The 24,908-nt window shown below is 62.8% G+C and overlaps 9 protein-coding genes across 9 annotated transcripts; 3 read left to right on the top strand and 6 right to left on the bottom strand.

The window, feature by feature from the left end:
* The first annotated feature begins 115 nt into the window (after positions 1-115).
* On the top strand, positions 116-5,392 carry YOL075C (putative ABC transporter ATP-binding protein/permease). Its single transcript, XM_062768724.1, has 11 exons — positions 116-972; positions 1,011-1,133; positions 1,176-1,366; positions 1,409-1,876; positions 1,909-2,438; positions 2,479-3,769; positions 3,810-3,929; positions 3,973-4,706; positions 4,746-4,989; positions 5,024-5,129; positions 5,177-5,392. Exons 1-11 carry the CDS (start codon positions 323-325, stop codon positions 5,301-5,303), a joined length of 4,584 nt encoding a protein of 1,527 aa, XP_062624708.1. The 5' UTR covers positions 116-322; the 3' UTR covers positions 5,304-5,392.
* Positions 5,361-10,300, bottom strand: ppr5 (Pentatricopeptide repeat-containing protein 5, mitochondrial). Its single transcript, XM_062768723.1, has 2 exons — positions 9,935-10,300; positions 5,361-9,884 (listed from the first exon to the last, which is right to left on the bottom strand). Exons 1-2 carry the CDS (start codon positions 9,949-9,951, stop codon positions 5,606-5,608), a joined length of 4,296 nt encoding a protein of 1,431 aa, XP_062624707.1. The 5' UTR covers positions 9,952-10,300; the 3' UTR covers positions 5,361-5,605.
* Positions 10,301-10,551: 251 nt separating this feature from the next.
* Positions 10,552-12,154, bottom strand: LOC62_02G002213 (uncharacterized protein). Its single transcript, XM_062768722.1, has 4 exons — positions 11,422-12,154; positions 11,047-11,207; positions 10,921-11,010; positions 10,552-10,877 (listed from the first exon to the last, which is right to left on the bottom strand). Exons 1-4 carry the CDS (start codon positions 12,116-12,118, stop codon positions 10,773-10,775), a joined length of 1,053 nt encoding a protein of 350 aa, XP_062624706.1. The 5' UTR covers positions 12,119-12,154; the 3' UTR covers positions 10,552-10,772.
* A 353-nt stretch (positions 12,155-12,507) lies between these two features.
* On the top strand, positions 12,508-13,550 carry IF1A (Eukaryotic translation initiation factor 1A). The gene is made up of 6 exons (XM_062768721.1): positions 12,508-12,554; positions 12,609-12,620; positions 12,698-12,776; positions 12,875-12,978; positions 13,093-13,312; positions 13,380-13,550. Coding segments are annotated over exons 1-6 (426 nt in total). The 5' UTR covers positions 12,508-12,545; the 3' UTR covers positions 13,382-13,550.
* Positions 13,551-13,571: 21 nt separating this feature from the next.
* On the bottom strand, positions 13,572-14,678 carry SH0499 (Putative acetyltransferase). Its single transcript, XM_062768720.1, has 3 exons — positions 14,164-14,678; positions 14,019-14,088; positions 13,572-13,960 (listed from the first exon to the last, which is right to left on the bottom strand). Exons 1-3 carry the CDS (start codon positions 14,569-14,571, stop codon positions 13,626-13,628), a joined length of 813 nt encoding a protein of 270 aa, XP_062624704.1. The 5' UTR covers positions 14,572-14,678; the 3' UTR covers positions 13,572-13,625.
* A 522-nt stretch (positions 14,679-15,200) lies between these two features.
* CTR4_0 (Copper transport protein CTR4) lies at positions 15,201-16,124 on the bottom strand (the record flags this gene model as incomplete). The annotated part of the gene is made up of 3 exons (XM_062768719.1): positions 15,809-16,124; positions 15,387-15,681; positions 15,201-15,336 (listed from the first exon to the last, which is right to left on the bottom strand). Exons 1-3 carry the CDS (start codon positions 15,963-15,965, stop codon positions 15,201-15,203), a joined length of 588 nt encoding a protein of 195 aa, XP_062624703.1. The 5' UTR covers positions 15,966-16,124.
* Positions 16,125-16,517: 393 nt separating this feature from the next.
* Positions 16,518-19,106, bottom strand: SPAC26H5.07c (putative protein). The gene is made up of 7 exons (XM_062768718.1): positions 18,865-19,106; positions 18,748-18,822; positions 18,596-18,708; positions 17,898-18,539; positions 17,497-17,851; positions 17,330-17,458; positions 16,518-17,295 (listed from the first exon to the last, which is right to left on the bottom strand). The coding sequence occupies exons 1-7, from the start codon at positions 18,932-18,934 to the stop codon at positions 16,589-16,591; spliced, it is 2,091 nt and encodes a 696-aa protein (XP_062624702.1). The 5' UTR covers positions 18,935-19,106; the 3' UTR covers positions 16,518-16,588.
* Positions 19,107-19,618: 512 nt separating this feature from the next.
* ppt1 (Serine/threonine-protein phosphatase T) lies at positions 19,619-22,216 on the top strand. Its single transcript, XM_062768717.1, has 6 exons — positions 19,619-19,818; positions 20,030-20,469; positions 20,634-20,946; positions 21,000-21,293; positions 21,340-21,979; positions 22,180-22,216. The coding sequence occupies exons 1-5, from the start codon at positions 19,653-19,655 to the stop codon at positions 21,894-21,896; spliced, it is 1,770 nt and encodes a 589-aa protein (XP_062624701.1). The 5' UTR covers positions 19,619-19,652; the 3' UTR covers positions 21,897-21,979; positions 22,180-22,216.
* Positions 22,201-23,122, bottom strand: LOC62_02G002207 (uncharacterized protein). The gene is made up of 3 exons (XM_062768716.1): positions 22,968-23,122; positions 22,461-22,917; positions 22,201-22,386 (listed from the first exon to the last, which is right to left on the bottom strand). The coding sequence occupies exons 1-3, from the start codon at positions 22,981-22,983 to the stop codon at positions 22,362-22,364; spliced, it is 498 nt and encodes a 165-aa protein (XP_062624700.1). The 5' UTR covers positions 22,984-23,122; the 3' UTR covers positions 22,201-22,361.
* Between the last annotated feature and the right edge of the window lie 1,786 nt (positions 23,123-24,908).

Raw genomic sequence — 24,908 nt, 5'->3', positions numbered from 1 at the left:
GGACATTCCGGACGGGTTCCGGGGACCAGAACCGGCTCGGTGCCGCCGCGAGGCACCACCTTCCAAGGCGAGTTAGCAAGCCAAGGATCCTGCTAGGAGCGAGAAAGCGGCCAAGCAGGAGCCGTCGCTGTCCGTCTCCCACCACAGCATCTGCATCTCGCAGCCCCTCAATGCGCGCCGCACGCCATCAAGGCCAGCAGGCAGGACAACTCTAGGACACGCACTGCGATCCACCGAACCTATTAAGGAAGCCAACCGCCGCCTCGTCGCTTTCTTCCCATCGCACCGCCGGCGCATCACACACGGCCCCAGCTCGATCAAAATGGCAGCAGCTGAGGGGGACGCGGGAGTAGCCCATGGGACATCGGTAGTGGAAGCGGCAGCCGCTTCTGGGCCGGCGGCCGCCGTCCGCTCGGACCACGACGAGAAACAGACGCAGCAGGTCGACGAAGGCGTCGTCGTCGACGAGGGAGATTCGGTCCCCACACCAGCAGCGCCAGAGCATGCACCCACACCACCATCAGCGCCCCAGCCGGAGTCATCGAGCATCACAGACAGCGGAGCAGTGGTGGAGCCTGTAGGAAGTACGAGCCGAGTCGCAGCACCCACATCTACGGACGGCACAGAACAGCTGGGCCCCACGCCCGCGGCATCGGTCAGCGGAGCGGAGACGAGCGGGCCGTCGTCGTACATCACCGGCTCGACCGAGCCGCCGACGCCAACAGTGCCAGCTACCTCATCGACCCTCCGCGACACACCAACCATGCGGGATGCGCCGACGATCGTTGCCCCGCGGTACTCTGACGACGAGAAGGCGCTCGAGAAACGCGAGTGGGAGGTGGCGGCGCGCGACGAACCCGACGGCGAGGACACGTCCGCGCTGCTCAACCTCCCTCCGCCGCCGCCGTTCGACCTTGAGGTCGACGGGCTGACGGTCGGCGTCCCGCATCACAAGTATGAGCGGGTGTTTGGGTGCGTTGGTCCGGCAGCGCGAGTTATGCTGACTCCAGACTCCTGCGCGGCGAGTTCAAGCAGAAGCCCAAGACCGACGACAACGACGAGACGAGCGCCAAGCGCAAGGTCATCCTCAACGACGTGTCGGTTGCATGCCACCAGGGCGAAGTGCTCGCCATGTAAGTACCCAACACGGCGCAGATCCACTGACGCCCGCCCAGTCTCGGCGGCTCGGGATCGGGCAAGACGACGCTGCTCAACGCCGTGGCGCACCGCATGGCCGATCTCCCCACGCTGGCGGGGCAGGTCGCCTATGTATCCCCGTACTCTGGCTCGGTGCTGAGCAAGAACGAGGCGCGGCGGCGTATCGGCTTTGTGCGGCAGCAGGACTATCTCGTCGAGTGTCTGACAGGTAGGTGTGGCGCCGCGTGGTGTTGCTGACGTCGTCCGTCAGTGCGCGAAACGCTCACGTACGCCGCACGGCTGCGCCTCCCGACCAGCCTGTCGTCCGAGGCCCTGTCGCTTATCGTTGAGCAGACGCTCGACGAGCTCGGACTGCGCGACGCGGCCGACACGGTCGTCGGCGGGCCGTTCCGTAAAGGCATTAGCGGCGGCGAGAAGCGCCGCCTCTCCATCGGCTGCGTGCTCGTCACCCTTCCCTCTGTGCTCATCCTCGACGAGCCGACGTCAGGGCTCGACGCGTACACGAGTTACCTGCTGCTAAGGACACTCTCGGCGCTCGCGCGCCGCGGACGTACCGTCATTCTCTCGATCCACGCGCCGCGCTCCGACGCGTTCCCGCTCTTCGACAGGCTGTGCCTGCTGTCAAAGGGCAAGGTGGTGTACTCTGGCCCGCGGTCAGAATGCCTCCCGTGGTTCCACAGCCTGGGACATGATGTCGAGGTGGGCGTGAACCCTCTCGGTGAGTCGCTTCCACGGCGTTGCTGACCGCAGACTTCCTCATCGACGTCTCGTCCATTGACAACCGCACGCCGGAGAACGAGGAGGCCTCGCGCGCGCGCGTGCTGTCCCTCACGAACGCGTGGGAGGCGCACATCAAGCTCGGGAAGGAGGACTTCAGCGCCGACAAGGAGAAGGAGCGGACCCCGCGCTCCCGCCGTTCGACACGCGGGTCGGATAAGCGCTGGTCGGTCCGCAGTTCAACGATGCAGGGCGTCACGAGCGTGATCAGCGATAAGAAGAACCCCGACCTGCTCGCCCCGTCGCGCAGCGACGGGACCACACCCGGCGGCCTGCAGCGTATCCCGTCCGGCACCACCGCAGACCAGCTGCAGCGCATTGTATCGACCACGTCTGAAGAGTCGGCGGACCAGAAACGTCCCGGGTTCTGGAAGCAGACGCGCGTGCTCACTTCGCGCGCACACCGTAACGTCTACCGCAACTTCCCTACTGTCCTCGGCCTCATGTGCCAGGGCCTCGTGTTGGGCGTGATTGTCGGCGCGACCTACTACAAGCTGCCAGAAGTGGGTTCACGTGCCACACTGACAAGGCTAACCTGCGCAGAACCCGACGGGTATCCAGTCGATGAAGAACCTCTCATTCCAGCTCATCCCCGGCGTGTTCTACCTCCAGCAAGTGTTCTGGATCTACAAGTTCTGCACCGACCTGATCATCTTCGACCGCGAGCGCGAAGATAGACTGTACGACGTGGTCCCGTGGGTCATTGCCGACTGGCTGTCGTTCCTCGTACCCGCGATCGTCGCGCCGACAATCTACATGATCCTCGTGTACTTTATCTCCGAGCTGCGCATGGATGATGTGGCGAGCCGGCTGTTCACCGTCATTGCGTCGACCATGGTCGTCCAGTTCTCCACGCAGGGACTCGCCCTCCTAGTATCCTCCGTCACGCGCTCGTTCCCCGAGGCGTCGCTCTTCGGCAACGCCGTCAACATTTTCCAGATCCTCAGTGCCGGCTTCGCCATCGTCCACCCGCCACAATACGTCAAGTGGATCCGGTGGATCTCGCCATACTTTTACTCGTTCCGCATCGTCTGCACTGTCATCTTCAAGGACAGGATCTTTAACTGCCCGCAAGACTCTCAGGCCAACCTCGACCAGTGTATCGGGAACAATGTGCTGCGTGGCTTTGACTTCGACTACGATATCAACCTCGGCGCGTGGTTTGGCGGGCTGCTCGGCTGGGTGATTGCGCAGTACGCCATCGCCTGTGTCATCTTGACCTATTACAACGGCGGCGGGGTGCGCCACGCGTCCGAGATCGACTCGCACAACCGCGGCAAGACGACCGACGTCGACGAGAGCCACATGACCCGCGACAACATTGACGTCGAGGTGCGCGGGCTCTCGCTCAGCTGGGAGCGGCGCGGCCACGGTATCGTCAAGAATGTCAAGAAGACGATCCTCAATGACATCTCGCTGCGCTTTCCGGCTGGCGAGATCTCTGCGATTCTCGGCCCGTCGGGCGCGGGCAAGTCGACGCTGCTCCAAATCCTCGCCAACAGGAAGCTCAACGCGGGGCCCATGGCACGCTTCTACCGCACCGGCGAGCTCTTCTTCGCTGGCCAGAAAGCCAACTCGCTGGCATGGAGCAACGTCGCGTTCGTCGAACAAGAAGATGACTGGCACTTGCCCAGCTTGACGGTCCGCGAGACGCTGCGCTACGCCGCCATTCTCCGCCTGCCGACCAAGATCCCCCGCAAGCAGAAGATTGCGCGCGCAGAGACTGTGCTGCGGATGTTGGGGTTGAAGGACTGCGCCGACCTGCCTGTTGGCGGACCGCTCGTCAAGGGCATCTCGGGCGGTGAAAAGAGGCGCTTGTCTCTCGCCGTACAGAGTAGGTTGAGTGCTCCGTCTCCGTCACTAACACTTACCAGTGATCAACGACCCGGCGGTCCTCGTCGTTGACGAGCCGACCTCGGGCCTCGACTCGAGCATCGCGCTCAGCGTGATGCAGGTGCTCAAGGACATTGCGGCGACCGGCCGAACTGTAATCGGTGCGTCTCCTACTGTGATCTTGCGCTTTAGCTGACTCCGCAGCGACGATCCACCAGCCCCGCAGTGACATCTGGCGGCTAGCCGACAACGTCACGCTCCTCGCCAAGGGCGGCATTGTGGCGTTCAACGGGCGCCAGTCGGAAGCAGTCGACTACTTCAACAACCTGGGCTACCCCATGCCGTCGGCGTACTTCAACCCGGCTGACCACCTGCTCGACCTGGTGAGCGTCGACCCGCGCCCTGGGCCGCCGCATGACGCGAGCGAGAAGCGCGTGCAACGAATCACGGGGACGTGGCACGCGGTGGAGGCCAAGGAGGTGGGCGACGAGCCTGTCGGCAGCGGAAACGGCTCTAGCTCGCCAGAGACAGTCACGCCGCCGCAGACCATCACCCGCGGCGAAGGTACGACGCCGATGCGCATCGCGCTCCCCGTCGTGCTCAGCCGCCACTGGATCAGCCTGTGGCGCCAAAAGGAAGTCCTCTTCAACCGCTGGTTCCAGTCGACGCTCATGGGCGCCATGTTCTTGTTGTTCTTCCAGCGCCTCACGCACGGCCCGCAGGGCGCGCAGGACCGTATCGGTATCTCGATCCAGTCGACCCAGTCCGTGTCCTTCGTCGGCCTGATCAACGCCATGGCTGTGCTGCCGGCCGAGCGAAACCTCTACCTCCACGAGGCGCAGTCGTCGGCGCGGTACTCGCCCGCCACCTTTGTGATCATGTACACGCTCGTCGAGCAGGCGCCGCAGATCTTCAGCGCGCTGGTATACGGCGCGATTGTGAGTGCGCCGAGCAACTCCCCCAGCTGACATCTCCAGATGAACGTCGCTGTCGGCATGCAGACCTCGGCACGGATCTACTTCGAGTTCATCACGACCATCTGGGCCCTGCTCAACATGGGCGAGAGCATGGCCCTCGCGACGGGCATGTGGGTCCGTTCTCCAGGGCTCACCGTCACCATCATCTCGACGCTCCTCTCCGTCGTCGGGCAGATCAGCGGCATCATGTCGCTGTCGGTGCCGACGTGGATGGCCGACGTGGCGTGGTTCACATGTTACAAGGGTGCGTTTGACAGCAAGGCATCGCTGACCCCCAGCCGCAGTCAGGATCCAGGTCATCAACGAGTATCTCGGCCTCAAGTTCAACTGCACGCCCGAGCAGGTGTCGACCGGCAAGTGTATTGCGCAGAACGGCGGCCAGGTGTGAGTGTCTCCTGCCCACAGCCTCTTGAATCCAGCTGACCCACCAGCATCGCCCTCTTTGGCTGGAAAGACCTCAACACGGCCAAGTTTACCGGTATCGTCGTCGCTGTTGCCATCGGATGGCGCCTGCTCGCCTACTTCTCTGTCGTTGGCCGTGTTGGCGGATTCCGATAATCACAATTAATTAATATCAATCTCTCTTCTCTCTCTTCTCATTTGGGTTGCTGCTGCTCTTGTAGACCATTGCGATAGAAATACATTATGTCTCATTGAGTGGTGTGTGTGCGATGCTGTTATACCCAGAGTCCGGAAATCAGACCAGAGTGGTTGTAAACTATACTGTTGGTTGTGGATGTGGTTGCGTTTTGTCGCGCTCGCCGGCGGTAATGTCCGGTGATTGCGCTGGTTGTTGTTGCCGCTGGCCCGCAGCGCTAGTGTACAAGGCTAATGTCACAAGGGCGAGATCGAGGGGTGTTTTAAACCGCCTCGTCAAGAATGGCGCGGGCCTTCATCCAGACAGCGACGGGGTAGCGGCGAGCCTCCATGCGCGACAGGATGGCCTCGGCAGCCTCGCGGTTGCCGGCGGCGAGCTCGGCACGGATCATGGCCTCGTAGGTCGAGGGCTCACGGTACACAGTGCCGCTGGGCTCGGAAGTAACGGTAGCGGGCTTGACGTGTCCAGAGGAAGTGAGGAGCGCGGGGTGGTTGTTGGGCGCAGCGACGCCAGTCAACGAGTCGCCCATAGCCTCGAAGACCTCGCGGGCCTTGTCAATGGCACTGTGACGAGAGTAGCCGTTGATGAGGACGTTGTGGACATAGGCCGTGGGGCGCACGCCCGACTCGATCATGCGCGTGCGGACCTCCTCGAGAGCCTCGAGCGAGCCCTTCTGACCAAGAACGTTGAGCAGGGCCTCCCAGACGACAGGCTCGGGGAGGGTGCCGCGACGGGTAGACGGGTGGTTGGGAATGGCGTCAAAGATGGCAGTAGCGCGGTCAACGTCCGAGTTGTGAATACCAAAGGCGGTGATGAGCGAAGCCCAGTGCGTGCCCTGGACAGCAACGAAGCGGTCGGCGCAGAGCTCGCCGAACACGCGGTCCATGGAGGGAAGGTCGATGGGGGCAAGAGTTCCGTAGGCGTCAAGAAGGAGCTTGTAGGTGTGGGCCGAGGGGCGGACACCGGCAGAGCGCATGGCGTTGTGGTAGTACAGAACACGCTCGCGGGACGGGCGAGTCTGCAGGTGGAACTGCATCATGGTGTTGAAGGGCGGGACACGGGGCTTGAAGTTGGGCTGGTTGGACATTTCCTCGAACAGAGTGGCGGCGCTCTCGGCGTCTCCGACACGGCAGCAGGCGTTGATGATGGCACCGTATGTCACACTGCTGGGGCGAATGTGGGCGGCCTTCATCTGAGTAAAGAGCTCGAGTGCCATCTCGGCCTTGCGGGCCTTGGACAGCTTGGAGATGATCGTGTTGTAGAGGTAGAGGTTGGGGACAACGCCGAGCGACTGCGACTCCTCAAAGAGCTCGCGAGCAACAAGGGCATCATCGGTCGAGTCACGGGACGAAGCAATCATGGTGGCGTAAGCATCGGCGCTGGGAACCATGCCGGCGTCGATGATGCGGGCACGGTGCATGCCAGCCTGCTCAAGGTGGCCAAGGAAGCAGCAAGCAGCAATCATGGCGTCCTCAATCGCGTGCCAGCCCTCGGCCTGCTGGACAGGCTCCGAGATGCACGAGGCGAGGACCACCTGGGCGAGCGAGTAGAGTTCACGGGCCTTGGGTTCGTCGCCTGCACGGGCGAGAGCAGAGATAAGGCGACCAATAGCTTCAGGGGTGGGAACGGCGTTGTCCTGCGTGAGGGCTCGGCGGATGGTCTCGTAGACAGACTCGGGAGTAATCTTGACGGGCTGGAAGCTGGCCAGCTTGTCAATCTGACCGACGAGCTCCTGTGAGATGTGAAGCGTGTGGGCCGAGGGCGGCTGGAGGACAGAAGGTGGCGCCTCGGACGACTGGGGGGTAGGAGGGAGAGTGAAGGTCGACTCGGAAGCCGCGTCCGTTGCCTCGGGAGTGGGGAGGAAGGCCGCAGCAGCCTTGTCACCAAAGGCGGCCGTGAGAAGAGCAGTGGAGCGCTCAATACCAAAGCGAGAAACGAGGATGTCGGCCAACTCGGCCGTAACAGGCGAAGTGGCAAAGCCGCGGGGCAGGGGGTAGCGAGTGTCACGGAACGAGGCAAGGTCGGTAAGGAAGGTCTCGAGTGCCTTGTCGGCGGCACCAGCCTCAACGTCGGCCGTAGGCAGGGCGACAAATGACTCGAGAAGGCGGAACCATGCGTCAGGCGCCAGGTGGAGATCGGTAACGGCGTCAACCTTGGAACGGCCAGCAATGTACTTGTCGACAATGAGCGTAGCGATGGGGACCGAGTCACCAGCCGATGCAATGGGCTCGCCGAGACGAGCAAAGCCACGGATTGCGTCAAGAACGTTGCCGATAGGAGCGTCGGAGGTAACAACGCCGACAAGGCCTTCGCGAAGGCTGGCATCACGCTCATCAGACTGGCGCGCGGAGAAGCGGTTGAGGAGAGGACCGATATCAGAGAAGCGGCGGGCAGCCAGGAGCAGCTGAACATGGGCACGGAGGAGCTGAGGGTCAAGAACGCTAGCGGACTGGGTCAGGAGCTCAGCGGTAGCGTTGAGGATCGAGTTCCTGTCAGCGTCGGTCTTGGCGGCAGTGGCCTCGGCAAGGGCGATGCCGTAAATCTTGAGGAGGCGGTAGCGGCGAATCTTGTGACCAGGCTGCTCCGTGATGAGCTTGGCGTTGTACGTGGCGAAGAAGGAAGCGGCCTCAGCAACACGGCCCGCCTCGGCGAGTGCTTCGACAAGGTCGTACATGTCGGTAGGGGAGATGATGTCGTCCTTGAGAGTAGCGTTCCACTTGAGGGCCGAGTCGACCTTGCCCTGCCTGGCAAGCTCTCCCACCAGGGCGCCGACCAAGTTGCGCGACTGACGGGGGCCGCGCTCAGAGTCCTTGAGGTGTGCGTCGACAATAGCTTCGGCCGTCTTGACGTCACCAGTGGTTACAAAGGCGCGAACCGCGGCAGACGCGGCGTCACGCTCAACCCGGAAGATGGCGAGACGGCCATACTGACCGTTGGAGACCGGGGACTTGGTCGCAAGCCTGCGAGCAACATTCTTCTCGAACGCATCCCAAGCAGCGGCGACCTCCACACCCTCGATGTTGCCACCGGCCAAGATTTCAAAGATGGGCACGTAGAGGTCGAGCTCGAGGTCGGGGTTGGCGAGGGCGGCCTTGATAATAGGCTTGAGGTCGGCCGCTGTCGGCGCATTAAGGAGACCAGCGGCAGCAGCACCGGCGGCCAGAATGTCACCCTGGGCAGAGTAGTCCCTGCGGCCACCCCTGAAGATGGTGCCCGCAACGTTGTAGAGCTTGATGGCAGACGCGAGGTTGTCCTCGCTCTGGTAGGCAGCGATTGCCTGGGCAGCCGCCTTCTCACCGGCTGGGTCTTCCGAGGCAAGGCCAAGCTTCTCAGCCTTGAAGACTGTGAAGTCGTTGCCGTTGCGCCAGCGCTGGGAAGCAGCCGCAACGTCCTCCTCACGGAGACAGAGAGCGCGGATGACAGTCTGGTAAGTCCTCATGTTGGGGACGACGTCGCGTTCCAGCATCTCGTTGTACATGTCGAGGATGGGAGCGATCGACTGGCCACGACCGCGCAGCGCCAAAGTCGCCTGGATACACATGTTGTAGTTGGCAGTGTTGTAGCCCACAGGGATGGGGTACTCGGAAGCGAGGGCCGGGTCGACGTCGCCGGCGCTGCGGTCGCTGCGGAAGTATCCGACGAGACGGGCAACAGTCTCGTGCTCGCCCTTCTCGGAGGCCTCCCTCAGGGCGGCGAAGAACTGCTCGCCAGCAGAAGGAACAGCGTCGGCAGCACGGCCGTCAAAGACAGCGGCGTCAACCTCGGCCGGGCGAACGACCGAGTGTGTCGAGTTGCGGCGAAGCTGGGTGCGGTTGCTTGGGCGCGACAGGTCGAGACCGGCCAGGTCCATCAACACGCGGTTGGGCTGGTCGATGCGGTTGGCATCTGGGGTGGGGGTGCGGCTGACGATCTCATCGCTGCCGGTCACTGCTGGGCGGGCGCGGGTGGAGAATGCGCGCGAGCCGAGCTGGCGGGACGGCGCGGCGCCAGGGACCCAGAGGGCACCGCCGGGCGCGGCGTCGGCAGGGAGAGCCGACCAGGCAGGGTACGCGATGGAGCTCTGGGCCTTGGCCGACGACTCGGGGGCGGCCGGCTCGATTTCGCGGAGGACGACGGTGCGCGAGCCGGCGCGGGCCGAGAGCTGCTCGCGGACAGTGACGGTGCGGACCTCGGTCTTGCGGTCGCTGTTGCGGGCCGAGATGCGCTGCTTGAGGGCAAGCTGGGCGCGGTCACGGGCGTCCTTGTGCTCGTCGGCTGACGACGAGATGCTGGAAGCGTCGGCGTTGGGGCCCTGAGGCAGGCTCAAGAACGCGCGAGCGTGGCCAGTGTAGCCGCCGCCAGACGAGGCGCCAGAGTATCCCGCGCGGCCGGCACCACCTGCTGCGCCTGATGAAGCGCCCTGAGTGGCATTGGAGGCCTGCGAGACGAGCGACGTGCCGACATTGGCGCTCTGGAAGTGGTGGAGGAGGGAGGGGTTGGAGGTGAAGAGGTCGGGCTGGTGGGTATGCGACGAGACTCGCAGCAGCGGCCGAAAGTGGGTGCTGTGGGGGGTTAGTGGTGGGCCTGCCGGCAAGGTCAATGCAATACTCACGCGGCTTTATTGAGCATGGTTGATAGAAGGAGACCTCAGCCACATAGGCTGGGTAGGATTGTGGGTGTGATGGAGAGTGGCGACGAAAGGGTGTGGTATGGACCAAGAGAGGGCAAAAGTCGTCTAGGTCGAAAAGTCAAAAGTCCCAAGACGATATTGAGTGAGAGGTGTCTGTCTAATCGAGTGGTGACTGCCGAAGAAGGGGAGATGCACTACGCTGAGACTCTTTGTACAAGGCGTGCGTTCCGTTGTGCGGTGCACTCTGCGCTGCGTGTCGTTGGTCGTCGGTTGCAAGGAAGGTGGGAGTTGTCGAAGCTTCTAAGATTGCGGCTAGGCGATTGATGACCGTTTGTGCCGAAATGGCCGTGTCGACTCGTAACTCTCGGCGCGGACACTGACAGCCCTGTAGTAAACTTTGGCGGCGACGTCCCACTCCCCCGCCGCCCGCCGCCGGCCTGGCACTTCCCAACTTTTCCCGATTAGATCCTGGATTACTGCACAAGCCCCGTTTAGATCCGGGCACAAGAGTCACGTGACGTCAGTGGCAAGTCTTCAAAGCCTTCCAGTCGCTTCCAACGTTTAAACCAACAACCCTTGATGCGGTTCAACATGACGTGGTGACAACATAATTACAGCTACTATGAACAAAGTGGGTACGTGCGTACGTGGGTGTGCGGAGGAGGAGCTCGGGTGAGCCTGGATGTGTGGTGGAGCAGAGTGACCGCCGGGCTTTCACAGCGCCTCGGCGTATCGGACATGGAACTAAGTGAGTGGACGGGGGTCCGGGGACGGGACGATGATGTGTCGTCCGTGCGTGGGTGGAGCCTGTGGCCGAGGCTCAAACGAGGTCGCCAGCATGGCGGACCATGGCTTCGAGGAGGATGACACCGCCGATACCAGAGCCGATGGGACCGAGACCACCTGGGATACGCTCGCGACAGACCTGGAGAGTTAGCTCGGCCCCCTCACAACCTCCGCCAACTCACTGGACATTCGCCCTCGATGACCCAAGACCCCTGCACCTGCCACAGGCCCTTGAGTGGGTGTTCGATTCGAGCTTCGCCTCTTTCCTCTCTCTGGACGTTAAATATGGCCTCGGCGTCCTCACCAACCGTCCCGTTGGCTTGAATCTGGTTGCGGAGCATCGAGTCGGCCTGGGTGGTGACCGCTTCGCGCAGCGAGTCGGTGTCCCACTCTGTCGGCTGAACTTGATGACCACCACGACCGCCACCGCGACCTCCACGTCCGCGTCCACGACCACGGCCTCCACGGGCTGGTTGCGGGACGACATATGGGTTCTGGTTGCGGCCGATGGCCGCGACGAGAGAGGAGTGGAGGCACGAGTAACAAAGCACGTGACCGCTGGGGTAATGTCAGCAACGAGCACGAAGGACAGACTCACCAAGGGGTAAGGGCTGGCGCGGTGGGCGCTGAGAAGCACACTGGGCAGTCTAGACGTCAGCTGGGCGACAACGCTTTAGACCCACTGTACGCCGTTATGGCTTCGTCCTCGCCAATGACACTCTCCACCTCGTCCTCGACTGGAAGCGGAGAGGGGGCTTGCTGCTTGATAAACTGGATACTCTCGTCGGCCAGCAGTGGACTGTCGTCGCTATCCGACTCGACCTCGATGGGCGTCGGAGACGGAGGTGCCGCACGGCCCTTGCCCTTCTCCGCAGCCGTGAATCTTCTGGCCGCTCCGCTGTCGGGTGATGACGACGACGAGGAGCTACCGATGACCTCTGTATGACGAGCGGTGGCCGACCGCTTCACAGGTGACCTTGACCTGCTGAGGGCGAGGGGCTCGTCTTCGCTGCTCGAGTCGTTGTCTTGCCGCTCTGGTGTTGGGCGACGCGGGCGACTGTTGAGCCGAGGAAGCCGACGCGTTGACCTCGGATCGGCGTTGGCGGCGGCGGCGGTGGTGTTGGTCGCGGCGGGCATGTCTGTGGACTCGGAGGAGACGACAGAGTCTAGGCCTTCACTCCTTGTCGAGCCACGGCGCTGGCGGGAGCCCCCGCGTGACCTTGAGGCTGGGCGCATTGAGGAACGCGTCGAGGCCGACGAGTGGGAGCCGTCGCGTAGACGGAGACGAGGTTCTAGTTCGAGGTTTGCTAATGTAGGTGCCGAGCCCCAAGGTGGATTTGGATTTGGGGGCGGTGACGCCGATGCCTTGTTATCTGGCATGGCGAGAGAAGAGTAAGAGAGTCAAGTCAAAGTGAGGGTGGATCGCGGCGGACGGTGGAGGGAAGGTGTGTGGACTGCAAGGACCCGAGTGACCGCCGGCCTGGGGTGGGTGGTGCACAACAATCAGCAGCAGGCAGCGTGATAGTGACGCCCAGGGGCCGGTGCGCGGAGTGGGTGAGTGGGCGGGTGGGTGGGATGAGTGACGCAAGCCTAATTCGGGTCCGGATGACGCGGGCCTAATTCTTTTCGATTTTCGACTGAGTGTAACGGTGTGGTGTAACGAGTGGAATCCACCACTGCAGCAGGCGGCACTGCTCCAGCCTGCGCGCGCCAGCCAGCCAGCCAGGCAGCCCGCATTGTTTCAACCCACAAAAGTCGTCTCGACCTTCCCTTCTTCCCCTATCACTTTACAAAACAATCACTCACAATGCCCAAGGTGCGTGCAGGCGATCACCCCCGTTGACCGACGACAACGCTGACACATCCACAGGCTAAGGGAAAGGTGCGAATCGAGAGCAAGACGCCGACGGCGGCGGCGGCGCAAACCGCTCAGACGACATGCTGACTCGCGTCAAACAGGGTGGCAAGAACCGTAGGAGGGGAAAGAACGACGGAAACGACGAGAAGCGCGAGCTTGTCTTCAAGGAGGATGGCCAGGGTGGGTGCAGCGGTGTGGTGTAGCACAGTGCTTGCTGCACAGTGCAGGCACCATCAAGCCCGTATGCGTATGAGCGAACCTTTTAACACGGACCCCAGAGTACGCTCAGGTCGTCAAGATGCTCGGTAACGGCAGGTTAGAGGCCAAGTGCCAGGACGGCGAGACCCGTCTTGGCCAGATCCGTGGCCAGATGCGCAAGAAGGTGGGTTGGGGTGTGATGGTTGTGGGCCGGCGGCGGCGGTAGAAGCAAGCTTCACAGTCCCGCCGACCGTGTCACCCAACGAAACGCCCTGGACCCGACTCACACACACCCCAGGTCTGGATCACTGCCGGCGACATCATCCTCCTCTCGCTCCGCGAGTTCCAGGATGACAAGGCCGACGTTATCCACCGCTACACGCCCGACGAGGCGCGTAACCTCAAGACGTACGGCGAGCTCAAGTCGGACTTCCAGATCAACGAGGCTGCCGAGGAGGGTGGCGTCTCTGACGAGGAGGGCGGCGTCGAGTTCGAGGAGGCTGAGATTGACGACATTTGTGAGTGGAGCGGCCGGCCGGAGGTCGCGACCCCTCGCCAAGGCTTCAACCCTAACCCTCCCCCCAGAAGTCGTTGCCTACACTCGCTCAAAACCGCGACGGTTTGCCATGTCAAATGCATCATTCTGTCGCCTCCATGTCCGCGTCAGCTGCGCGCCGCCGCGAGGGCTCGGGCTCGTGTCCAGCCAGCGTTCCGCTCCATCATCCGTATGGACGCATGCATTGGTCGTTACATGTGCGGGTACGCGAGGGGCAGGGGTGCAGGGGTACAGTGTTCATCTCTAGCTCTCTACCAGGGCGGGCTCTACGTGCTCTACTTGCTCTCCTTCTTGTAGCCGTTGGCGGCGGCCTCGGCCTCCTGCCCAGGCAGGGGCACGCGCTTGATGACGCGCGCGGGGTTGCCGACGACGACGCAGCGGGCCTCGACGTCCTTGGTGACGACTGAGCCCGCGCCGATAGTCACGCCGTCGCCGACAGTCACGCCGCCGAGAATGATCGCGCCGCCGCCGATCCAGACGTCGTTGCCGATCGTGATGGGCTTAGCCCACTCGGCGCCGTTGAGGCCGTCGCGCTCCTCGGGCGAGAGCGGGTGGCCGGGGGTGTAGAACTGCGTGTTGGCGCCGATCATGGTGCGGTCGCCGATACGGACTGGGCGGGAGCGCGCGTCAGCGCGCGAGCTTCAAGCTGCCATCACACTACTACTCACTCTGCGCGACGTCGAGCAGCGTGCAGTTGGGGCCAAAGCACACGTCGTCACCGAGCGAGACGTTGAAGCCCTGCGCAGTGTCAGCTCGCGCATCTCGCCGCTCCCCACAGCTCTGCTCAGTGCCGCAGCGCCTCGCCACACTTACATATTCACAGGTGAACGGCGCGGCGATCCACACCTTGTCGCGCGGGCCGCCGCGGCACTCGACAAACTCCTTGAGCATGGCCATGCGCTTGCCGTTGTCGCGCTCGCGGTTGATGTCGTACAGCGTCTCGAAGCCGCGCACGCGCAGGCGGTCGAGGTATGGGTCGGTCGCGATGTACGGCCGGCCGGCGAGCATCTCCTCGAGCTGGGCGTAGCTCTCGCCTTCGCGCAGCGCGGGGGCAGTGGCGGGGGGTGTGAAGGGCATCTTGGGGGCTGGGGCGGGGGCTGGGTCGTGGTCGATGGAGGGCAAAGAAAGTCGGTGGAGCTTCCTCAAATACCCAGCCAGCGGTGTGCGGGGAAACGATGCCCCGCCGCCTGCGGGACCTCGACGCGGCAACAGCCAAGACATCTCGGCAGGTTTCCGACAACCTCCCGCCCTGCCAGTGTTGGTTTGCCACGACGACAGACACGCACCGCTCCTCGGAGAAGCTTCGGCGCTCGGGGCTCGGCGCCGAGGAGTAACCGATGCACTGCTCGGCTGTTTGCTTTGCAAGCTGGCTGCTTTGGCTGCATGGAAAGAAAGGGCTGCGGGCAGATGTGCGGTGGTAGAGCGTGTTGCTGCGGTGGCTCGGAGGGGTCCGATGTGGAGGTGGTGGGTGGGGTGTGGCGGGCGCAGCAGCAGTCATGGCAGCGTGTACCCTGGCCACATGGACCTCCTCACACGACGCGCTGCTCGTTCCTCTTGTGCTTATGCATACCATGCGCTGCGTGCGTCCGCCGTCGCGCGTTGCGCCTGTTGTTGTCGGCCGTTTCACGTCAGCCGATGGTCAGTCGCTTGAGCGGCGCGCGGGGCCTGTCGCTCGCGCCGATCCTCGTGGCGACATGGCACCGTCACCACGCACTGCTGTACTGCTGCATCTCGTCGTGATAGACATTTTATATAGCTCGGGACACTCGGGACACGACTCGGGACACGCTATCATACACTAAGTGCCAGGACCTCTGGCCAGTGCCGCCCCACTCCTTCAGCCAGCCGTCTCAGCACGCACACCCCGAGCTCGTGTGCTCGGACCCGGCAGCGACGGTATCCCGCCCAAAGACAAAGTATCCGACCGTGTGGCCGAGGAAGATGGCGAAGAGGATGAAGCCGTTGTAGTACATGCCGAGGAGCATGCTGCGGGCGGGCGTCAGCGCGTCCCCTCACTCTTCCTCGGCGCCACTTACACCAAGAAGGCACCAGTAAACTGCACCCCGTACGCCAGCGCGCGCACAAGCTGCTGCAACAGCGTAGGCTGGACCAAGCCAACAGGCCCGCCGTTGCCCTTTTCCACGGCGGCGGCGACGCGACTGGCCACAATCTTGCGGTCGTATGCCCTTGCGGCGGCGCGCACCGCCTCGATCGCCATGCACAGGAAGAAGACGCCGACGACCGAGCCGCCGAACATGGCTTTCGAGGTCACGTGCCATGTCGAGGAGAGGAAGCACGCGTCGACGGTGTTCCAGTTCCAGAGCATCGAGACTGGGGGTGTTAGTGGGCTGTGAGAGGGGGAGGGGAGGAGGAAGAGGAGGTGAAGAGGAGGTGAGGAGGACGGGAGGTATGTCCCCGGCACAAGGTTGGGACCCTCAACGACCACACGCCGACTCACTCTTGCACGCGTTGCCGCCCATACCGCCATGGTCGCCGTGGCTCATAGCCGCGGTCGCGGACGACATGGCCGCCGAAGCCGTCGCCGTGGCAGTCATGTTCATGCCGGCCATGTCGTCGTGTCCGGCGTGGCGCGCGGCCTGAGCGAGGTAGTTCATTGTGCCGGGTGGGGGTGGGCGAGTAGCTGGGGGAGTTTGCACGATGAGTGCTTCCTCTTGACGACCGGCGAGCTTAAGTATCCTTCCTGCCCGGTCACCGCTCAGAGAACCAACGGCTGTTGCTGCACGACCCGCCTTGGCACGCGCCACGCTTCCCACTGACTGGTTCTTGGTTCTTCACACCGCCGAAACGCAGCCGGTCGCGCTCTCGCCGTCGCTCCCCTCGCCTGGTTGTCGCGTCGCCGTGATAGCCATGGCCTTTCTAACGGGTCAACTGCGACCGCCACCGGGTCAACTCGCCCCCTGTTCCGAATGCCAAGACCACAATTCTCGCGCAGCCCAACGAGGCATTATCCCCTGCGACGGGGGTTTCGAACTTTTCGAAGCTTCTCCAGGGCTGCCCCTGAGGCATTTGTGGACGGCCGTGTGGACGGGCGTGTGGGCTATGCAGTGAGTGGTAGACGTCGACGACGACTGCCATCCCGATTGATAGCGACTATTTCCATCCGCAGCGCAGTGACTATCGGCAGCATGTGCCCCTTGCACCCACACCAAGCCAAACTCTATGTGCATGCAGATGGTATTCAAGCTACGCCTCCTCCTACGACACGCCAACGACACTCCTAATCCGCCTTGTCCTTTGGCCGCCGCACCTCCACCTCCTCCTCCTCCACGCTCACGCTGTCACGGAAGCGCCCGGCACTGCCGCTCGAACGGCGGCTCGACTGGCCGCTGTGGCTGCGGTCGCGCTCGCGCTCGCCCGCCTTCTTGAGGTGAGTCCCCTCGTGGTCATCGTCGTCGCTGTCGTCCGAGTCGTCGCCCATGGCAAACACGACATTGTCGTCGTGGATCTCGCGGCGGGCTCCACCACCGCCGCCGCTCGCCGACGGGCCATCGTACAGCCGCTTGCGCTCGTCCTCGGTGCCCGGCTCGCCGTGGATGTGCTGGTACTCGCTGTCCGGCTCGAGCGACAGCCCCTCGGGCCGGTGCTGAGCCAAGGCGTCAATCTCATAGTCCTCGGCATCCGCCTCGTCCTGCGCCAGCTCGGTCGACATTGCGAACCGAACATTGTTCTCGGTCGGACGCCAGAGCCACGCAATGGACGCAAACACGGCGAGGTAGATGAGCGCAAGCGACGCGTCCAGCAGCACCCAGCGGTACTTCCAAGTCCTAGGCGCATAGTCCTCGTCGAGACGGTTGGAAAGCGAGATGGACGAGATGACAAAGAAGGCCGCGACGGCAATCACAGCCATGATGAGAATCCGCCACAGGTTCTGGAACATGGACAGCTTGAAGTTTTGCTTGCGCTGCTGGAGGTGCAGGATGGTGCCTGGTGGTCAGTCCCATACGATTCGGTCACCCACCATTCAGGCTGATGATAATCCACATGAGGAACGCGGTGAGCGTGAGGGCCAGCGGGAAGATGAACATGATGACCATGATGAGCGCCGCGCTGTCAATCTGGACCTTGACGGTGCCGACGGCGTACATGACTGCAGTGTCAGCTTGCTTCCGTCCGAGTCCAGCTCACCCCCAAAGACAAAGTGGAAGCCGGTGAGGAGCCACACCCGGTGCATGACCGTGCCAAGCGACGGGGTGACCACTGACAGGCCCATGGCGACAATGAGCAGGAGGAAGAAGGACAGCGAGTTGCGTGCGGCGTTGAGCACCGAGATGAGGATCAAGAACGCCGTGCTTCCGCCACCCTGGCCGTGCTTGTTGATGAAGCGGTAGTACGCGAACAGCGCAAGCATCTCGATCACGAGGAAGACGATCGTGCCCGAGATGTAGTACTGCATTGGCAGCAGCTCATGATAGTGCTTGGCGCAGAGGATGCCCCAGCCGATCGCGAGGAGGACATAGACGATGGACAGGAAGCCGTAGAACTGCGCGGACGTTAGCGCTGAACTCGCTTGCCACCACAACACTTACGCCAATCTTGGGGTACTCGGACGCGGGGAGCTCGCCCTGGAACTGGTTGCGGAAGAGAACCTCGCCGCTGTACGCGCCGTGGACGTTGCTCTTCTGGCGCTCCTCGACCCTGCGGTCGTGGCTCACCAGGGTGATGGGCACCACGCCGACGCAGTAGTAGCCCGTCTTGGGGACGAGGTAGTGGATGGGCGCCATGTACACCATGCTGCCGCCGGCCCCGCCGCTCCCAGAGGACCCGCCGGTCTGAGTCTGGGTCTGGGGCTTGGAGGCAAACTCGTCGTCGACAGGCTTGTGGACCTCTGGCGTCGACGGCGTCGGGTCGTCATCCTGCGTGGCCTGCGGAGCATGCTCTGCCGGCCCGCTCAAGTGGCCGCCGTTGGCGGGCGGGTCACCAATGTCCGACTCGGCCTCAGCATCGTTCTTATCCTTGTCCTGGTCGGCCAAGGCCTCTGGCGGCCACTTCCCGCCCGCACGCTTGGTACTGTTGCTACCCGGCGGCGGCGAGTCAAACTTGACGGCGGCGGTGAAGATGGACGTCGAGTTGATAGTGCGTCCAGGCGGGAGCGTGATGATGAACTGGCCCAGCTGATCAGTGGTACACAGACCGTTGCCCAAGGCCGACGTCGTACAGATGTACGTTTTCTGCAGGGTCAGAAAATGCACTAGCTTCTGCGTGCTGCGTGGCGACTACTACGCACTGGGTGGTCAACGAGCGTGTCCTTGCCGTTCTCGTGCGCGCCGAGGAAGCCTGCGTCCTCCCACTCGTAGATGACGAGCGAGACCTGCCCCTCGGAGGAGCCGTCAAACGATACTGGTTGTCAGCGCGCGGCGTTGAGCCACCACGACCTACCCTCGACGAACGCGTCCTTGCCGCCGTACATGCCGGTGCATACCTCACGGAACTCGTCCGTGTCTTTGATTTTGGCTGGGGCGTTAGTGATGACACAGTGGATTGAACATCACTCACTCTTGTAAGCGAGGGCACTGCTCGCCATGCCCAACGCTCCCAAGGCTGCGATCGGGAGTGAGAGCCTCATTGTGTCGCGTTGGCGCCGGGGTTGAAGTTGAGCTGGTGACGACTAGACGCAACCGCGGGCTGCTGTTTTGGAGTGGCGGGAGCTGTGATACCTCTGCTGCAGCTGTGAGTGTGCGCCGAGGACCAGAGTGTGCGATGAGCGAGACGAGACTCGATGGGCACGTCGAGTGAATGGTGATGATCGATGACAAGGTACCAAGCCTGGCAGCAGCGTCCCGCGTCGACGACGAGGCGCGCAGCCAAGCCGGAATGTTGCCACGTGGGATGATGCAAATGGCGTATTGGATGGAATGGGGATTAGGACGCGCCGAATGAAGGCTAATGGGGATTAGAAATCACCACTATTGTTAATGGACTGATAAGCGAACACGCGTCGTCCAAATGACTGGTTGGAAACATTACAACATTGTTGCTAGTCACATTACAAACTCACTTCTAATGGCGCCAGTGTCCACCACCCCCATTGTTGTTGTAGTACGATAAGAATGCTCTGATGCAGACAGACCCTCGCGAATGCGACCCAGGAGTGATGCAGAATATGGCAGTGCACAGTTTGAATCGCAGCTCTCCACCACAATGGCTCGCTGAACACGATGGAAAGGTGTCGACGATCACCCCGTCTCCACTCACCCACACCGGGTGGTGCCTTGTTACGTCGCTTTTCAACTTTTGCCCAGCTTCCGCCCGTCGTGTTTGTTCCATTGTCCACACCACCAACAATGACTCAGGACTCGGATCTGCACGCTTCGGTAGCTGCGGCGATGGGCAAGGCGTCACCCGCGACGTCGTCGAGCTCGTCGTCGGCCGCTTCCCCGCCGTTCGACGACGACATTACGCCCTTCCCTTCCCCGATGCTCTCGGCCCGGTCGCTCGCTGGCCTGTCGTGTGAGTGGCCGTCGAGGTGGTCGCGTGAGGCGTGTAACGTGTACGCTCGCACGCGTGTGTGTGCGCGAGGGGTGGCTTGTGGACGTGTGCCAGCGCGCAGCAGCCGCCTTCCCCCCTTTGCCAGAGCAAGTTAGAGCAGAGCAAAACAACACCAGCACACACACTCCACCTCTGCCGCACTTTCCCCGACTCGCCGCTGACCAAAGCACAGTGTCATCTGATGGAGAGCTCGAGTCGGAAGTTGACGAGACGCGCGAGGTCACAGACGCGGACCGGGCTGGCGCGCTCGAGCTGAAGACTCTGGCGAACAAGGCGTTTGGCGCAAAAGACTTTGCGCGCTCCATCGAGCTGTACACCGAGGCGATTGCTCTCAACCCTCACGACGCAACATTTTGGAACAACCGGGCAATGTCCAAGGGCAAGATGGAGGAACACGGAGCTGCCATCGCCGACGCCACCAAGGCCATTGAGATCAACCCAGACTACGCAAAGGCATACTACCGGAGGGGTGTGAGCTCGCTTGCCATCATGAGGCCGGGTGACGCGGTCCCCGACTTTAAGAAGGCGCTCGTTATCGAGCCTAGCAACCGCGTCATCCGCGAGCAGCTCAACGCCACGGTCAAGCTCGTTCGCAGGATAGAGTTTGAGAAGGTGAGTGTGGTAGTGTGATGGGGGGAAAGCCAGCCAGTGGCCACGCGAGTAGTCGGGCGACCGACCTAGATGGGGCGGGACTCCATGACGCCGCCAGGGGGCCTGAGCGTCTGCCGGCCCGCGCCACCCCCAAGCATACCATCACATGCTGACGCTTCTCACAGGCGATCAGCGTCGGCGAGACCGAGACGGCGTCGCAGCGCTGCATCACTGCCATCCAGCAGGGTGCGTGCCCGCTCGACCCAGGACGCCCGGACAACACGCCTCTGCCCATTGTCCCCGAGGACCCGGCGGCACGGTACACGCCAACAAAGGAGTTTGTCGAGTCCATGGTCCAGTTCTTCAAGGACGGTGGCAAGCTCCCGAAGCGTGTCGTGTGGGAGATTATCCTTGGCGTCAATGCCATCGTGTCGGCCGAACCCAGCTTGGTCGAAGTCACGGTGCCTGAGGGAGTGACCTGTGACATTGTCGGTGACAGTGAGTCTTTGAGGTGGTAGTCATCGAGCGCGGCGACACTGACACGGCATCAGCCCACGGCCAATTCTATGACCTGTGCAACCTGCTTTCCATCATCAAGCCTCCGTCCGAGGACCACATGATTGTGTTCAACGGCGACTTTGTGGACCGTGGTTCTTGGTCGGTCGAGGTCGTCCTTACGCTGTTTGCCTACAAGTGGCTGTACCCCAACTGTGTCTTCCTCAACCGTGGCAATCATGAGACAAACGACATGAACAAGGTGTACGGCTTTGAGGGCGAGTGCAAGGCCAAGCACGGCGAGATGACGTACAAGTTGTTTGCCGATGTGTTCACGTCGCGTAAGTGTGGTGGGGAGATGGTGTGGGTTGCTACCTATCGCTGACGCATGACCAGTTCCCCTCGCTACGCTGCTCGAGGCGTCGCAGGCGCCGTCGAGCCTCAAGTCGGAGGGCTCGCAGCCTGCGATCCTGTACGAGGGCAAGAAGCGATACTTTGTCGTGCACGGCGGACCACCCGTCAGCCAGGACGGCGTTCTGCTCGACGAGGTCAAGAAGATTGACCGTTTCGGCCGCCAGCCAGGTCAGGAGGGATTAATGTGCGAGCTGCTGTGGACCGACCCGCAGGAGCAGGTTGGCCGCGGGCCTTCGAAGCGTGGTGTCGGCCTCGGTTTCGGTCCCGACGTCACACGGCGGTGGTGCGAGCTCAACAAGATCACGGCGGTCATCCGCTCGCACGAGGTGCGCCAGGACGGCTACGCGATCGAGCACGACGGGCTGTGCATCACGACGTTTAGCTGCCCCAACTACTGCGACTCGACGGGCAACCAGGCGGCGTATGTCAAGATGCAGGCGGACGGACAGCTGTCGTACCACCAGTTTACGGCGGTTCCGCACCCCGACATCAAGCCGATGGCGTACAGCTCTGGGTTTGGCGGCATGATGGGATTGTAAGAAGAAGGTACAGCATTCAAGGCGGCAGCGCGCCACTAGCATTGTGCATGTCGGTCACATTGTTGCATGCATTGGTTGGGCGGGTGAGTGGGGGGCAGGGGAGGAGGGGGGCGGGGGCCGGCGGGGCGCGGGGTGGCCGTGTTGGCCGGGGCAAAGGTGGTCGTCAATCAAACATGGTCACGAGCATCGGTGCATCGTGCCATTGTCGGTTGTTCCGTGGCGGCGGGCGTTGCGAACGATGCACGAAGCATGAAACGACTGACTTCGCCGCCGACACAAACAGGCTTCGCACTTCCATTCGTCATTCTCACAGTGAAGGCTATAATGCATGACAACAAGGGATAGACATGAAGTCCCGGGATGGTAGTATACAGTGGAGTTGAAGAGAGTACGTGGTGCGTGGTGCAGAGTCGCTGCGGATGTTGCGAGGCGAGGGCCGTTGTTTTGGTTGTGCCTTTGCCGTGTCTACCGAGAATAGCTCACACGAGGCCTGGACCGCGTCAGTGCGTGTTTGGAAACGACGAACCACCATGATCCGCAGCCACGCTGCTAGCTGCTACTCACGACGTGGCCTCGGGGCTGTGGTTGATGAGGATACCTTTGACGGGCGACTCGAGGCCGGACATGGAGAGCGAGGACGGCGAGCGCGCGCCCGAGCTGCTGCTGCCTGCGTCCTTGCCCATATTAGGCGAGGTGACGTTGCGCCGGAGGCTCGGCTTGCGCATGTGCATTGCGCCGCGGATGCTCAGCGCGCGACGACACCGGCGGGCGTCGCGGCGCGCGTCGCGCTCGGCCTCCTCGCGCGCTGTCTGCGCCTCGGCCTGGCACTGCCGGCACTCGGGGACCGGGTGGTAGTGCTTGTGGTGCACAATCAACTCGGCAAGCAGGCCAACGTCGCCCTCGGCGCGGTGCAGCGTGTCGATGGCCTCGGCGCGCTCAAAGCCCAGGCTCACGAGCCGGTCGATGGTCGTCGCGATGAGCGGGTCGTCGGCTGGCGCGGAGCGCCGCCACAGCTTGGCTACTGGCGGGGGTTAGCGGTGCGGGGGCGGTGGAGTGGAGCCGACGACATACGCATATGGGGCGACATTGCGCCGCGTCGTTATGGTGGTGGAATGGTGATGGCGGTGGTCGACGAGTGAAGAAGCATCTGATGCGCCCGGGCTGGCTGGCTGAAGGCGGCGGCGATGAAGAGGGCTACTGGAATCTGGCTGAGAAGATCCACCGTGACACCCATTGTCATCGTCCTATGTAAGTACTTATGCGACGGCGTAAAAATGGTACCACCTCAGCTAGCCGAGCCAGCAAGCAGTGACGCACCGATGCTGTGGTTTCCAGTGTCCTTGCTTGGCTCGGCCCCCGCTTCCAAAGGAACAGCTCAGCCATGGGCCGATACCGATGCCCGGGGCGACCGCCACTGTACAGCTGCCGACGGTCAAGCGAAATCAGTCAGACGACCCTGGCCACAGCAGCCCGTCCTCGTTTCGCCCCCCTCAACGGCCGCCCGGCGCAACAAGGGCAGCAGCAGCAACCCGTTTTATCAAGGCATCGTACGCAGGCGCGGCATGCACCCCAGCACACCAGAATTAGCCTCGCACTGCGCCACCGGACAGCATGCCCTGTGCATGTCAAGAGTACTGACACAGGCCGAGAGCGAGCAAAGCCACTACACTGGAACAGATTGCGCGTGCGTGTACGCCTGGTGCTGCTTGTTTGTTCACGCCCGCCGCCCGGGGATACGCAGGCCGTCTGTCCGAATGCGCGAGATAAACAACTGGGCGAGCCTGAAGCGCCGCTGCCGTCACTTATGCTGCACTCGGCGCACCCCCAAAATGGACCATGCTCCTGCTTACCGCCCACCGAGGCCAGCCCGGCGGAAAGTATCGGAGTCGAGCCGCGAGCCGCGAGCCGCCCGGGACAGCTGACTGACTGACTGGCAGTCACCTCGGCCACTCTGACGCCGAGGGCCTCTACGCTGCTGCCTGCCAACGGCCAGTGGCCGCGGCATGCCGGCGGCCAAGGTGCCGTCTTGCCGCGTAGATGTCGGCTTGATGCATGCTGCTGCGGGTGGAGTCGGGGTCGTGTGGTTGTCTGAGCCTCCAAAGCCCCTCCAAAGCCCCGCTTATGCCCCGTGCCCTGCTCCACATCTTTCAATCCCATAATCTCCCTCCATCCAGCATTGCGACGCCGGCCAGCGCCTGCAAGCCTCCTCCTGCAGCTGTCGGCGCCACGTACTGCGCCGGAGCAGCTGACTCGACTCTCCACGAGATCAGATCAGATGCCACCAGATCCTCCTGCCAGCGGCGTCGCACTGCATAGCTCAACTGACACATGACACTGCATGACCTCACGCCTCAAACACAGGCAGCCACATTCCGCGGTCAAGCCAACTAGACCAAAACAACGACAACGACGCGCGTCGCGCGCTCGCGTTCACGTGCCGTGCCCCCGTGTCACGGGATATTGGGAACCGAGTTGCGATACGGGGCTGGTGCTTGGCGCAGATTGCACCGCTGTGCGTGTGTGCTGCGGTGCGGCTGATATGTCGCGAGGTGTCGATGGCGCCGCTGGCGTCGCTGGGTGGATCGGGTGCGCCGCCGAGCTGGCTCCGAGGCGACTGTCCACCCCACACCACTGACCCGGCCGGGGTAGATCGCTCCACTTCTTCGCGATCTGTTGGGGCAAGTCGAGGCCTCTAGCCGGGACGACGACATGCACAGCCTCTCGAGCATGCATGCTCCCAAGTTCCCAAGTAGGCGCAAGCATGACGCGCCCGGTCGGTCGATCGATCGTTCGCTCGGAAGACTCGACGATCTCGCCGTCCTACACTCCGTCATGGAAACACAGGCACGCACGCTCTCTACAGCCCGCGCTCGGCCCCGAGATACGATAGGACGATACGGCGATACGACACGACACGCGTCGGGCACTCCGTCGGGCGTCGCTACCTCGCTTGCGCTTCAGCGTTGGGCGTATGGAGCTGTCGTGACTCGATGGAAGCGATGCGGGGCGCCA

The sequence above is a fragment of the Vanrija pseudolonga genome, chromosome 2, assembly GCF_020906515.1.
Source record: "Vanrija pseudolonga chromosome 2, complete sequence".
NCBI lineage: Eukaryota > Fungi > Basidiomycota > Tremellomycetes > Trichosporonales > Trichosporonaceae > Vanrija > Vanrija pseudolonga.
This window is presented reverse-complemented; position numbering and strand designations above follow the sequence as displayed.

Excerpts from the sequence above, each read along its gene's own strand:
- SH0499 (XM_062768720.1), bottom strand. The coding sequence starts at position 14,571 with ATGTCTTGGCTGTTGCCGCGTCGAGGTCCCGCAGGCGGCGGGGCATCG. Across the intron at positions 14,089-14,163 it reads CGCCGTTCACCTGTGAATAT|GGCTTCAACGTCTCGCTCGG; the intron begins GTAAGTGTGGCG and ends GACACTGCGCAG. Across the intron at positions 13,961-14,018 it reads GCTGCTCGACGTCGCGCAGA|TCCGTATCGGCGACCGCACC; the intron begins GTGAGTAGTAGT and ends GCTCCCGCCCAG.
- ppt1 (XM_062768717.1), top strand. The coding sequence starts at position 19,653 with ATGACTCAGGACTCGGATCTGCACGCTTCGGTAGCTGCGGCGATGGGC. Across the intron at positions 19,819-20,029 it reads GTCGCTCGCTGGCCTGTCGT|TGTCATCTGATGGAGAGCTC; the intron begins GTGAGTGGCCGT and ends ACCAAAGCACAG. Across the intron at positions 20,947-20,999 it reads CTGTGACATTGTCGGTGACA|CCCACGGCCAATTCTATGAC; the intron begins GTGAGTCTTTGA and ends ACACGGCATCAG.
- IF1A (XM_062768721.1), top strand. Across the intron at positions 12,777-12,874 it reads CTTCAAGGAGGATGGCCAGG|AGTACGCTCAGGTCGTCAAG; the intron begins GTGGGTGCAGCG and ends CACGGACCCCAG. Across the intron at positions 12,979-13,092 it reads GTGGCCAGATGCGCAAGAAG|GTCTGGATCACTGCCGGCGA; the intron begins GTGGGTTGGGGT and ends CACACACCCCAG.
- LOC62_02G002207 (XM_062768716.1), bottom strand. Across the intron at positions 22,387-22,460 it reads CACAGCCCCGAGGCCACGTC|GCCTCGTGTGAGCTATTCTC; the intron begins GTGAGTAGCAGC and ends GACGCGGTCCAG.
- YOL075C (XM_062768724.1), top strand. The coding sequence starts at position 323 with ATGGCAGCAGCTGAGGGGGACGCGGGAGTAGCCCATGGGACATCGGTA. Across the intron at positions 3,930-3,972 it reads GACCGGCCGAACTGTAATCG|CGACGATCCACCAGCCCCGC; the intron begins GTGCGTCTCCTA and ends CTGACTCCGCAG. Across the intron at positions 5,130-5,176 it reads GCGCAGAACGGCGGCCAGGT|CATCGCCCTCTTTGGCTGGA; the intron begins GTGAGTGTCTCC and ends CTGACCCACCAG.
- LOC62_02G002213 (XM_062768722.1), bottom strand. The coding sequence starts at position 12,118 with ATGCCAGATAACAAGGCATCGGCGTCACCGCCCCCAAATCCAAATCCA. Across the intron at positions 11,208-11,421 it reads CGAAGCCATAACGGCGTACA|CCCGTGGAGGCCGTGGTCGT; the intron begins GTGGGTCTAAAG and ends TCCCGCAACCAG. Across the intron at positions 10,878-10,920 it reads TCATCGAGGGCGAATGTCCA|GTCTGTCGCGAGCGTATCCC; the intron begins GTGAGTTGGCGG and ends CTAACTCTCCAG.
- SPAC26H5.07c (XM_062768718.1), bottom strand. The coding sequence starts at position 18,934 with ATGAGGCTCTCACTCCCGATCGCAGCCTTGGGAGCGTTGGGCATGGCG. Across the intron at positions 18,709-18,747 it reads CAAGGACGCGTTCGTCGAGG|TATCGTTTGACGGCTCCTCC; the intron begins GTAGGTCGTGGT and ends GCTGACAACCAG. Across the intron at positions 17,459-17,496 it reads CTTCCACTTTGTCTTTGGGG|TCATGTACGCCGTCGGCACC; the intron begins GTGAGCTGGACT and ends CTGACACTGCAG.